The sequence below is a fragment of the Orussus abietinus genome, unplaced genomic scaffold, assembly GCF_000612105.2.
Source record: "Orussus abietinus isolate OABI.00-Male unplaced genomic scaffold, Oabi_2.0 scaffold246, whole genome shotgun sequence".
Classification (NCBI taxonomy): Eukaryota; Metazoa; Arthropoda; class Insecta; order Hymenoptera; family Orussidae; genus Orussus; species Orussus abietinus.
Window position 1 is genome coordinate 127,011 of NW_019394446.1, and position 13,036 is coordinate 140,046.

General features: G+C 36.1%; 1 protein-coding gene across 2 annotated transcripts; it reads right to left on the reverse strand.

Moving 5' to 3' along the window:
- Positions 1-335: 335 nt before the first annotated feature.
- Positions 336-11,709, reverse strand: LOC105696033. Of its 2 annotated transcripts, XM_012418171.1 has the most exons (8): positions 11,118-11,709; positions 9,817-10,218; positions 9,502-9,636; positions 8,583-9,212; positions 8,206-8,513; positions 3,119-3,494; positions 1,811-2,644; positions 336-1,069 (listed from the first exon to the last, which is right to left on the reverse strand). In XM_012418171.1, exons 2-8 carry the CDS (start codon positions 10,178-10,180, stop codon positions 462-464), a joined length of 3,255 nt encoding a protein of 1,084 aa, XP_012273594.1. In that variant the 5' UTR covers positions 10,181-10,218; positions 11,118-11,709; the 3' UTR covers positions 336-461. The 2 variants fall into 2 exon arrangements, with proteins under 2 accessions (XP_012273594.1, XP_012273593.1); XM_012418170.1 differs by having other exon boundaries at positions 8,206-9,212.
- Between the last annotated feature and the right edge of the window lie 1,327 nt (positions 11,710-13,036).

Here is a 13,036-nt window from a genome sequence, read left to right on the forward strand (position 1 = left end):
ACAGAGACATTTTGAATATTAATAATTGTGTTAACTGAATATTCCTCATGAATTTAACTGTGACGAATATCAATTAAGATGATGTGAAAATGGTGTCAAAGAGGTCCCGTTTATAAATCTTATCTCCATATCGGGTGTACCGAATCATTTTAAACTTGACAATATGAATATGGAGGCTATAAGGAAGGTCCTGACACCCTTAACATTTCAATTCTTTAAAAATTTGTTTATAGATATTTTCAAAATTTGTCATAAAAAATATGAAATTTTATGAATGTCAAGACCTTCCTTATACCCTCCATGTTCACGTTGTAAAGTTTGAAACAATTCGGTATATCCAGTCGTAGAAAAGTTTCATGAACGATTGGCCTTTCGGATGCCACTTTCACATCCCCTTAACATGAAATGCAATTAACGAGATGAAATGAAGTTAAACGAAAGGAGATAATTTTTGGCAGCGTTTAGGATATCACACAATTAGATCTAGCAGTTTGCCCTGTCTTAGAAGAGGTTGCAGTCCCAATGGAAGTCAAGGATTCTCTTCTGGAAGGTCCGGGATGCAAGATTAAAGTCCCTGTAGTATCCAAGAATTCCTCGTCCTTGTCAGAGTCCGTTTCCTTTTCCTTTTCTTCTTTCTCCTTTAATTGATAGACGTAACGATCAATCATGTTCTGTTCCTGAGGAGTAATTGGATTCCCATTACTCGTCATGTATGGAAGAGCATGATCGAGTTGGGCTCTCTTCGAGTAAACTTTTTGCAGTTCAGTGAAAGGTCCTTTGTCATTTTCTGTGGAGCGAATATTTTGCATCCAAGATGCCTTGTCATTATTCGTTACAAAACCAATTTGTTTACTGGTAAGCACGGCCCTATTTTCCACCTCTGGTTGATTTTCCGCATCTAACATCTCAGTGGTGAATCCCATAGAAAGCGAGTTTGTCGGTCTGGAGTTGTAAGACAAACGTTGGACATTGTTCGATAATTTTCCAGCGTTATCGGAGTGTCTATTTGTCGTTTGTCCTTCGTAAGAGTATCTTTCCAGAGAGCCACTACTCGGTCCACTCCATGGTGCTGTAAAATCAAGATTATATGGAATTAATGATAGGGAATAATAATTAAATTGACGTATACTGTTCACAAAAAAAATTGCAAATTTAAGAATAAAAGTTGTACAAATCAGAGGCTAACATATATCGTTCAGGATAATACAAAAAGACAGTGAACCAATTTTGGCTTAAAAATACTTGCAGTTACCGAGATATCGTCATAGTTCTCTTTTGTTAAGCCAAACAATATATGTATACTGTTATTAGAAATCCACAACATTGATTTTCAGGTATTACAGATTTTGACGAGCAATGTATTTACATGTCTATAATTAAAATGAAAAACACGTAGTTTTAAAACTCTACTCAACGATTAAATATAATCGCCCTTAAGAAACGTTGTTCTATGCAAGTGTAATATCCAAGATTTTATGCATTTTTTTGAAACTGTAATTCACTTTTATAGACTTTCATACAGTTGTTGACTCGGAAAGAAATAAGATGTAGGCGACAAAAATATTTGGATAGAGAATTTGATCAAAGATATTTACAAATCTAAGAAATTTTACGTCTCTTCAAAGTGATTACCTTTTTGATTCAACCTCGCATAAACCTACGGTGATTCCGAAGACGTCACGTTTACCTACACGTCACCGTTTTACAAGTCTCGAATTTACATAAACATGTGTAGGGCAACTTCACTCGTATCATTTGAAGTGTGGTGATATTAATTTTACATAATTTAAACATTGCAATGCAAATTTACCTGTACTCTTCGTAGTGGGGTTCCCCTCGGAATCTCCTGGGAATCTAGGTCGAGGAACAGGATTGTCATTCGAAATACGATTGGCAGGTAAATTTTGATCTTGGATGACGAGATCCTCGTTCTTAGGATTCACGGTCTGAGCAAAGGGGACATGTTGTCCTTCAGTAGCGTTATTTCGCCACCTGGCACTGTTCATTACGAGCTGAGCCAATTGCTGAATGGTCTGTCGAGGAACTTCTGCACTTGCTCCCTGAAGGTCTGGACGTCGAGGGGGTTTTGCAGGAGTAGAGGAGTCCATCGGATCCCTGGCGTATCCTGGTCCAATATTGAGCTGTCGAAGGCGTTCATAGCTCTCTCCGTGACCGGTGAGTAAATCGTCTTCGCGGAACTTTCTCCTTTGTCCCTCGGTCTCCTTAAAGTTGAACTTGACATCTCGAGTTGGCACGTTTTGAGTTTCCCTTCGCTCTGATGAGTATCTGTTCCAGGTCCAGTTCTGTTGCAAACCTTCCGAAGACTTACACTCAGCATCCAGAAACGCTGCGGTGAGGATCATAGCTGGAGTTGGTTCGCGGTCGGTGACTAATCTGTTTCGGGCTGCCAGTTCTTCCCTCATGTTTTCTTGAATCCTGGAGTTCTTTATTCTCTCTTCAACCTGCCTCTCCATCCCCAGGAAAGCTGTCGTTTCAAATATTAAGTTCTTGGTGTCCGTAAGGAATTCGATCTGCTTTGCTATGCGTCTCTCCGCAGAGGACTGAGTACGAGCCTCTGTGTTAGAGTTCTGTCGAAGTCCAAGTTGTTGTTGCGCCTTGACAAAGGGTGACTGCGAGACCGGTCCTAATAAAACAGAAATATACAAAGTTCTATATCACATTGCATAAAAAACACGGAAAACTCAGGGAATATAAATTATTAACATGAGAATATTTGAAATCTAGTTACTCTTGATGTATTTTTCATACTAGAATGAAGTCGATTAATTTACTTCAAGGAAGAGAAACACGTGTTTCAATCTCTTGTTACTTTGATTTTGGACTCTGGTAACTATTGAAATATTTTTAATACCAGAATAGCCTTCGTAAATTTACCTTAAAGAAAAGATTATTGAATTGTCACAGAAAAAACAATTCAAAAACTAAGATTATGTCCATGAAGTCACGGATTATTGAAATGACTGCCTTTTCATACATTTCAAAAATAATAGTACTTAATAATTTATAGATTTCTTAATTTTCAATTAATTCAAATTAAAATGAAGGGGTTGCACAGTAATAGAATGTTATCCATGAAATATTTATAATAACTGTATACCGAGTTTTGTCCATATCTGTCCCATCTTTCTATTCGGACTCATTAGAGGAGAGACAACTCCTGGTTTCGTCTGAATTGGGTTTTGATTAATTAATTGGACATTGCTGTTTGCAACGGTGCAAGGCACTCTGCAAGGCTTCGGAGGGACTAAATCCAGCTTCGGTGGGATTACTCCTGGCTTTGGAGGTGGATCCAAATTCGTTATCATCGGCTCCGAAAGCGGTGGAGTTATTTCAGCTGCCTTCTCCTGATTATTGCTCAATACCGAAGTATGTACAACATGTAATAAGTGATCCAAACGATTTTCCAGCCTTTGTTGGCGATCTCGATCCAAATCAAGAAATTTCGTTACCATATCCGTCTGGGCCGCAAGAATCTGAAATTATTTTTACATTAGATATATCATTTGGAAAGGTTTTTATTAACATAACAAGTATCAGAGGATTCGTTCTAAATACTTTTTGCTCTAAATCAAAGCACACACGCCTGAAAAACTGTCCCAGCAAACAGATTCACGTTATCTACACGTCATTATCTCGTATTTCTTCGTCGGTAACGTCACATGCTCTACATTTCACGTACATTGAACGTCCTTTGTGAGTTGTCTTCTTAATGTATACAATAGTACGTTACTGTGGCGTTACATTCGGATGACATATGTGACCTTGCAAAAGTTGTTAATAAATGTATTTTTACATTGTATTATTTACTTGATAATCCTAAATAAATATTATTTAATTAATAATGCGAGTTTTGCTAATTTATTACATCAGTTGTATTATGAAACATTTTGTATTTTCTACGATACTAGTATGTAGAGTAACAGAATAAAATATTAAGTCGACTAGGGTAAAAGCAGATTTAAAGTGTTACCTACATTAGCAACGTTTATTGTTCATGCAAATTCAAGTGGTTTTCAATTTGACGCTGTTCATAGGTAGCAGCACGTATATAAAATCACGGCGAATCATGCGCAGGCGAATTTCCGTTTCCCGCCAATATCTCTTTTTCGTTGTTACGTTCGACACCGTTGGATATCGCACTAAGTACGTCTTTTCTAATAGTATTGCTCCCATTTTTGCGGAATTAAAATCGTGTGGCTCTTTCAATGCGGTGAGTGATCTGCGAATATTTTAAGTGGAATATTTTCGTATAATTATATAAAGTGTTGTCGTCTTTATTTTTTAGGCTAGCTTGCGCCACGTGTTTCATGTTTAGGTAGAGTAACATCTAATTCTGTTCTAAAATTAATAAGTAAATGTGTCCTTGTAGGTAAAAATGACTTTTGTAGGCATTCAATTCGATGAAAAAGATGGTGAAGGTTTGGCAGTTGTCCACGAAAAATGGTTAACGTCGCGGAAGAAATAAGTGTTTTGGCCGCCAATAAAACAATAAAATAATTATAAAAAATTAAAAAAAAACGGTGGTACACCAGATGAAGGGACTTGGGAACTGTATTCTATTTCACGGCAATTTTTTGATACAGGTAACTGTTTCTGTTTTACAATAGATAAGTGTTTTGAATGCTAATGAATTATTATGTTCAGACGATTATATTAAAGCTCGTCGCAAAATGAAGCTAGCTGAGTCTACTTCAGACCTGCAAGGTGAAGCAGAGATCCCTTTGAAACGCAAAAGAATTACTCGAAAGCCATCCCGTTTTTCAAGTTCTAGTGGAAGTGAGGATGGCGCAATTACGTCAGTCACAAAACTAAAAAGACATATATAGCCTTATATTGGCCCCCGAAATGAATCACAATCTCCAGCTTAATACAATTTACAAATTAATTTCAATTACTTTACCAAAAAATAATAAAAAATAAAAAATTATATAACTGGATAAAATTGCGTGATCTTTTTAATTAAAGGTATGAAAAAATTAATATTACTTTAAGGTAACTGAAATTACAACATTGATATAACATTAATATAACATGTTACATAATATGTTACCTTACTGTGTGGGAAATAATAATTAACATCTAACTTCCACATTACTTTTATGCTACATAACGTGTTAGTTTCGAAAACGTAACATTTACCTAACAGTTATATAACAGTGTTCACTGGGTAGAAGATTATTTAGAAGATTTTATTAATGATTTAAATCATATTTTGGAAGAGGGTTTTGAATATAATTTTCAAAAATATTAAATCAAGATACATAGTTTCATATGCGATGCACCAGCTAGGTCTTATTTAAAATGCATAAAATCGTACAGTGGATACTCTTCCTCCGAAAAATATATCGAATCGGGAGAGTTCTTTGAAAGGCGAGTAATTTTTATTTCAACAAATTCCTCTCTTAGAACAGGTTTGAGTTTTGTACAACAAGTAGATGAAGATCATCATCTAAGAATAACTCCGTTACTTAAGGTGAAGTGAAACACGTCGAGGAACTTGATCGACGTCGATAAAGAAGATTTTTCTAAATGCCTACGTTGCCGACGTTCGTTTTTATATTGACAGCTGTGTCGAATTATATTGGATATTGTACCAAATGGCATACTCCACCTGTCGTTTTCATACAATAATTATAAAGAAATTGAATATAACTCCAGAAATCCTCTGGATTCATGCTTTCTGGGGCCCAAATTAACTGCAGAGGGACCCCCTGCGCCATCTGTGATTACCAGGTCAATTAAATTTTCACTCCGAGACCTCGTATTACCATCGTTTTGGCATAGAAGCGCATACAACACTTTTCTTGCCTTTATCCCGTTCAAATGCGAGTTTATCAATTACCAGAGTGTTCTAAATTGTCGTAAAATTGTCCTGACCCTTTCGTTTCTCATATCAGAGCCTTCGATAATTGTATATTGATCGAAATGTGAGAGCTCGACGCCATTTTGGTTCTGGTCTGGGCTAAGTTAAAAAATTGTATCCAAAAATCTCAATTTTAAATGTGTCAGGACAATTCTTAGATGATCAGGAGTGATCTGTTAAAGTTTCGGACAGTTTGGTCTAATACCATTAAAAAAAAGTGTTGTATTCGAATCGACTGATTTGAAGGGGGTTTCACTTCACCTTAATCTGCCTATAGGGATGAAAATGAATTTTCCCATTGATTACATGTACAACTGTTGCTTAGGTGTAATGAGAAAATGACTGCATGCATGGATTGGTGGGCCACTCCAAGTTAGGTTAAAAAGCGTAGATATTCATAAAATATCAAAATCTTTAATATCTTTCAAAACTTATTTTCCTGTAGAGTTTAATAGGAAACCTCGTACTTTATCAGAACTAGCAAGATGGACGGCTACTGAATTACGTACGTTTTTGCTTTATTTGGGTCCAGTGGTCCTGAAAAATATTTCAGATGTAGCAGTTTATAAACATTATCTTTCATTGCACACGGGAATTACGATTATGGTTTTTGAAAAACATTTATCCATATTTGGATGTGATCGAGCTGGTGAATTGCTAAATCTTTTTGTCTACCGTTGCATACACATGTATGGCAAAGCTTTTCTTATATATAATGTGCACATGCTATGTCACCTTTATCTTGATGTTAAAAAGCATGGTTCACTCGATAATTTCTCTTCATTTCCGTTTGAAAATTATCTCGGATTCCTTAAATGGATGGTAAAGTCTATCATTAATCCCTTGTAAGAGGTGTATAATCGAATCAATGAAATAAGCAAATTTTCTTTAAACGTTTTAAGAATGAGAGAAAACAAAATGAATGCTACAATGCAACACAATAATGGTCCTTTATCTTTAACTGCCCCTTGTTTATCTTACAAACAGTTTAAAAAATTGCATTATCAAAATGTAACATTTTTAGTTTATTCTCATTCAAAAGCAGATTGTTACTGTTTGGTCGAGGACACTGTGATGCAAATTTTTAATATTTTAGTAAGTTCTGATCATGGCTTATCGGCAGAGGATTTTATTCATCCCGTCCATTATATAAGTATACCTTTTCATCTGAACTGTTAAACATTCGTATAGTTTTTGATTTAGGAAAAGATATTGATACGTGCCCAGTAGATAATATAGTGTCTAAGTGTATTGTATTACCTCTAGATGAAAGTAAGAAGAGATGGATTTCTTTACCAATTATACACTCCCTCTCAAATTTGTTATAACTGTAACAACAGTATGAATTAGTGATATAATCAGTACAAATGCAGTATTTAATTTAAGACTGTGTCATGTTTCCATTAAATGTTGCCTTGGATAGAAATGTGTACCTACGAGCTTGCACAGACTATTTTTTGCTGACTATTTGGGAGAAGGAGGAACGCATTTACGTATTAATACGCGTTTTTTTTTTTTCCATTTTGTATCCATTTCTGGTTAGGAAACTTGTAATGTCAGTCATCATACAAATCCATATAATTTATAGTCCGAATGTTTATTTGAACCTAATTATAACAATTGTAGGGTCATTTATAATGGAGTGAATATTATCTGCCAGTTTTCAATTTCTTATAGAACGTAATTTTGTTAAGTACCTGTCTGGTTCTAATTGTACGTACAGAGCTATGGATTATTATAAGACTGCATTGTAATTATTTTGTATGTTTAAAAAGTTTATACTGAGTACGCTTATACTGAGCTTTTTGAAAAAAAGTTTCAAAAGTTTTTGTGTTTTAATAACGTTGACACGTATTGTAGTATTTTATTTACATATACCATACGTTGGTCAAAAATGCATCAAACATACGTTAGATTTAATTTTCCTTGACGTGATACCGGAACGTCACGAAAACGTAATCATGTGACGTTATTGGGCTGTGACATTTTGCCTAATGAGGTACGTAAAACGGACATTAGATTTGATCATTTTATGACGTTAGTAGGTCTATAAGTGACCTTAAATTTACGTGTAGACGACGTGAGTCTGTTTGCTGGGCGTATTTCTAAAACTATTATTTATTAATAAAAATTAATAAATAAATTTTTTTAATCACATTCGTCAATCGAGAGATGTTAAATTAGATTCTGCTATTTAAGTATATCTATTGTACACTATTTTCATTTTCTTCTATACACTAGATTACCTACTAGACTTAAAAAAAAAAAACTAAACCCAATAATTGGAAGTTCACTCAAAAGCTTGTAGTCAAACAACTTACCTTGTTAACGACTTCGTTTTGTGAATTAATAGCACTTATCATAAGTTGTTCCAGCTTCTCTGTCTTCTTTTTCCTAGCTGGAGCATTTGGCACAGTAGTGTTCTCCATTGTCGGAGACTCCTTCAATCTGGTAACTCCATTCTCTTCAGGAGTCGGAGACTCTTGAAGAAACTCGATGGAAAGATTGTCGTCGTTGTAAGTAGCATTGGTAGTGACGCAAGTATCGTTAACTGCTGGTAAGAACTGAGGCTCTTCCGTAGGCATCGGCTGAACATACGTCTCATTGAGGTTATGAGATTTCTCGTTACCTGGTGATTGGCAAAACCCTTCGTTCAGGTTGGGACACATCTCTGGAGAATGCCGAGGAGATAACGTACCCATCTGGTTGACATTCGAGGTATACGGTTGAGCAGGAATGGTGTCTTGATACTGCTTAAATGCAACCGATAGATTTTGCCTGAAATGTGGCTTTTTCGGTTCTTGAGGCATAGCGCCATTATTTGTCGCAACATTCCTTTGCAATTGGTTTTGTGTTCTCAGGTTCGATTCCGGAACTGCGTTTGGAATGTTTGCCTGGAGAATTTCGTGTCTTAATCTCATCTGATTGTACAAGAGTCCTTGATCTACGCTTCGGAGTAGATTTTGCTGGTAAATGGGGTCTCGTTTCGTCACTTCTTGCTGGGGCAAATAATTCTGGAGGATGTTGTGCTGCAACATTGCTTGATTCTGCTGCATATTCTCCTGAATGATCTGATTTTGCACATTTTGAACCGCATTCTGGAAAGGTATCTCGCTAAAACGATTGTTTGTCATCATATTTGGTCTGTAGTTCTCTCGTATTGGAGAATCGTCTACAGGTAATGAATTGGGACGAGTCGTTGTTCTGATTGGTTGAGTAAGTTGTTGTCCAGTGTTTGTTGCTGCATCTCTTACTGGAGATAGGGCTCGGTATGGCTGAGCAAGAACCGTCTCATTGGACTCTGGGGAGTCTGGATAGTCTTCCTCGTCTGTAAGAATAAATTTAAGTTTAATTTTTAAACTTAATACTTGACAGAGTATTAAAAATTACATCTTTGCCTCTGTTATTTATACAGATAGATAAATGTATGCAGATTAAAAACTTGATAACCACAGATTCTATAGTTAAAGTGTTAAGATTTTTTTATCTTCGCTGTATTCATTTCTTGGTATAATAATGAAATTTATAGTTGGACTATTTTTAATTATGTAGTAAAGAAATACTTAAGGCAGTTTAATTGTCCATTACACAATTTCCTTAAAATAAGTTTCACTTACTTGCACATTGCCATGCAGGGGAAAGAGCCTCCGTGCGCAACATAGTACCTATCGGCTCCTGATACTTGTATCTCATTTGAAGATTCTTATTAGTCTTCACGTCCTTTGGCGGTGACTTAACATTTGCCGTTGTATCTAAATATAAAAAAAATATATTACATGTAAAAATCATGTTGATTAATATTTTATAAATAATGCTAATTAAGCCAATAGTATATTTAAAAAATATATTCAATGTGTTATATACAGATGTAAATAAATTTCTATGTTCAATTTTCTAATTTATCTCTATTTTGTTAAAGAGAAGTCTCTCACCAACGGTATCCACTCCATTGATATTGATCTGTTCCACTTGTTTGGTTTTAAGAACCTTATCGATGGACTCATAATACTGCTCAACACCTGCTCGTGTACCAGCTCTCTTTGCTTCACGATAACATACCAAAACTTGTTTCATTCGGGAACGGCATTGTTTACCATTGACATTGTAGCCCTTCTTCCTCATGTAACGGGCAATGCTTTCCCAGATTAATTGCGGCTTAGTAGTGTATTGTAACTGTTTCTGCACTTGCTTGTCAGTCCATACCGATACTAACAGCGTTGTGCTATCTGGTGTCCACTTGTATTTACCACTATCACTGGAATCACTCATTTTGTTTAATTCATTTCCTTTTCTCATAGGGTGTAATGGCAAATATTTATTCACTCCTGTTTTTCCTGTAATTTGTACATTTGGTAAATAACAGAACGGAATGGACCTTATTTTATAGAATGGAATTCATGGGTGCATAATTTTACAACATTAACACAACAATTTCTCGATTATGTAATATTCTATAAGTTCAATATGTACAGCAAATTTGTTTAATACAAGAATGGTGTGCGAGTTCCCGAAACATAGTTCAAAGAACACCGATTTCTATCGAATTCTACAACAACTAGCTGGATATTAAAATGACCTCTTCATAAATATATTAAGCACTTAATCTTTCTGCATCTTCAAGACATTCCTCAAATTTCCTCTATTTACTTAATCTTTTTAATTTGACTATCTATATGTTTCTTAAATCGCTACAGGAGCAGTTTTAATTTATTTGCTGCGAAAGATTCCAAAAAACACAAATATTTACATTACTACAAATATTTCATTTTAGAGACATAGCCAATATCTTAAAAAGCAAAATTCAAAGTCGATAAGTCCTTGAAAATACAATATTAAAACTTTTTCACAAGCTAATGGATTACTTTATTTTTCCTTATCTCCAAAATGCTCTTCAAACTTTCTCCAATACTTCCTCAACCCCTTTTAATTTACAGTTCAGGTGTTTTATAAATTACAAAGAAAAGCACTTTTGCGAAACAAAGTAGAGAATATCCTCAGTGACGCTTAAAAGAACTCATCGATAACCTTACGATATTGAAACTCTTTTATAACTTACTCTGAAATTTTCTCAAATATTTCCTTAACTCCCTTATATTTTTCAACCTATATATTTTATAAATCCTGACGCGAGGAGGACTTTTAAGAAATAAAACTCAAAGTAGCTTAATAACCCTTAAAAAAATCTCACTAGCAGCATTACACACTGACACTTTTTTACAACTTAATAAATTACCTGATTTTTTGCGTATCTAATTTGCAAATAACAAGCTCACGCACGTACATACAATCTGTATGTTAATCTAATCATATCCAATTAAACGTGAGTTCCTGCACTTGTAACCCACTTGTTGTACCTGCTCGCGTCCACCTGTATCCTTTAAATTGCACCAACGTTTGCACTTGTTTTCTTTCCTAACCGACGCCCGGAACAGCCGATTTAAATTTCGAAGAGCTGAGTGTGGGTGGGACCGGGTGGGACGCAACAGGTTACCACATCGAGACACATGGAAATCTTAATCCTCAAGAGATTCTTGTTTTTACCCGGACACTACATGGGTTAAATTGTAATCGCTTCTAATGCTTTATTTCGTTCTGTTCCGTAAAAGAAAGCCATAAAAGCGTAAATATTACGTCTGGACTGGAAGAAGTGCCATCGTAGGGATTCTATGGGATCCTACGAAATGCTATGAAAGAAACACGGGAACCCACCCGAGTATCGGGATACGCCATAATCACGACACATCAACCCTGATGTGTCGTGATTATCGACCCAGGTTTCACTTCGGAATTAAGCGTATTATTAATCTAAAATCTCTGAGAAAGTGTTGCTACATGTAGATGGATAAATAATGAATTCATCAAAATGATTGATGTCTATTGCATTGCGTAAATCCAACTGAAGCCGACTGAGGCCCGGTTCCACAACTCGAGTTAACCGGAGTTTAACCGGGTTACATCCGGTTTAAACCTGCTGTAAACCGGGCCTAATTGTAAATCTCCACCGTCGGTACTTATTCAATATTATTAGATAAATCTGACTTTGGGTACGTCTTCACCACCTAATATTATTTAATACCGAATTAGTAAGGTGGTGACCAGGCGGTTTTGAATAAATACCAATAGTGAACACACAAGTGGGTCCGATTCCCATGCACCTAAGAACATATGGACGGAGCCCAAGCCAGGGCGTTTATTACAAAGATGAGTTGGGACATTGCTCACGGACAGGGCGCGCGATCGCATCGTGTGCTGCCCTCTGGTTTTGAACTTAAGCTTTCATCGTTTTTGCCCCCAAGGGCGGCGCAACGAATTTCTGGTAGGGGCTCCCGCACTCGCGATGGCGGTGCCATCTACCAGTCGCCGCTGGCGGCTCACGTACTCGTGATGGTAATGCCATGCAGCAGTTCACGGTGGTGGCTTTCCTACGCTTACCGACACTGATCACTTTTAATGGTAAGGGAAGAACACTCGTGGCGCCCTCTTTGACTGTACCCTTCACTTACCTCATTTATTTCATCCGCAAATGATACAGGCAAAATTACAAAGTGGGTGCTCGAGAGTTGAGTTATACTGTAGATACGATTTTTATAAGCTACGAAAATTAATAAAAAATTATGAATGTTCCGTAGGGAATACATAAAACCTAGATGAAAGGAGATACCCAACAACATGGTTCGACGTAGTCGATATGACGTCAGGTGTAACGTTCCTTGTCGCAAGATGAAATCCTGACGGAGGGGAAGGGTGGATACGGTTTTTTAGGCAAATTTTTTTCGGCACGTTTTACAGTTGATAGCAATCGCACGAAACACATTACAGTTTTGTAATATTTTATTATGAGTTCAGCTTTTCATTACTTGTTTCACCGTCCATAAGGTGACTTTAATAAGTAATGTAAAATTAATAAAAATCGTACCGTAAAATAACAGTATCAATCTTTCTTATCGTTAGTATTATCAAGAAACTCGTAGTGTTGAGCGATGCGAGAAACGCGCCCTGCGCGTTGAGTTCGAGCGAGACGCTACAGAGTTATATACAGTAAGGATTAGGATTTCAGGAGTGGGGGAAATGAAAATATAATTTATTCTTTGCTACAGATAAAGAAATAAACTTTCGATGGACTCAAAAAATTCAGTAAAAAATCAGGAATTT

Coding starts and splice junctions, on each gene's coding strand:
- LOC105696033 (XM_012418170.1), bottom strand. CDS start 10,180: ATGAGAAAAGGAAATGAATTAAACAAAATGAGTGATTCCAGTGATAGT. Junction 9,213..9,501: donor CCCTGCATGGCAATGTGCAA/GTAAGTGAAACT, acceptor TTATTCTTACAG/ACGAGGAAGACTATCCAGAC. Junction 3,495..8,205: donor AAAACGAAGTCGTTAACAAG/GTAAGTTGTTTG, acceptor AAATAATTTCAG/ATTCTTGCGGCCCAGACGGA.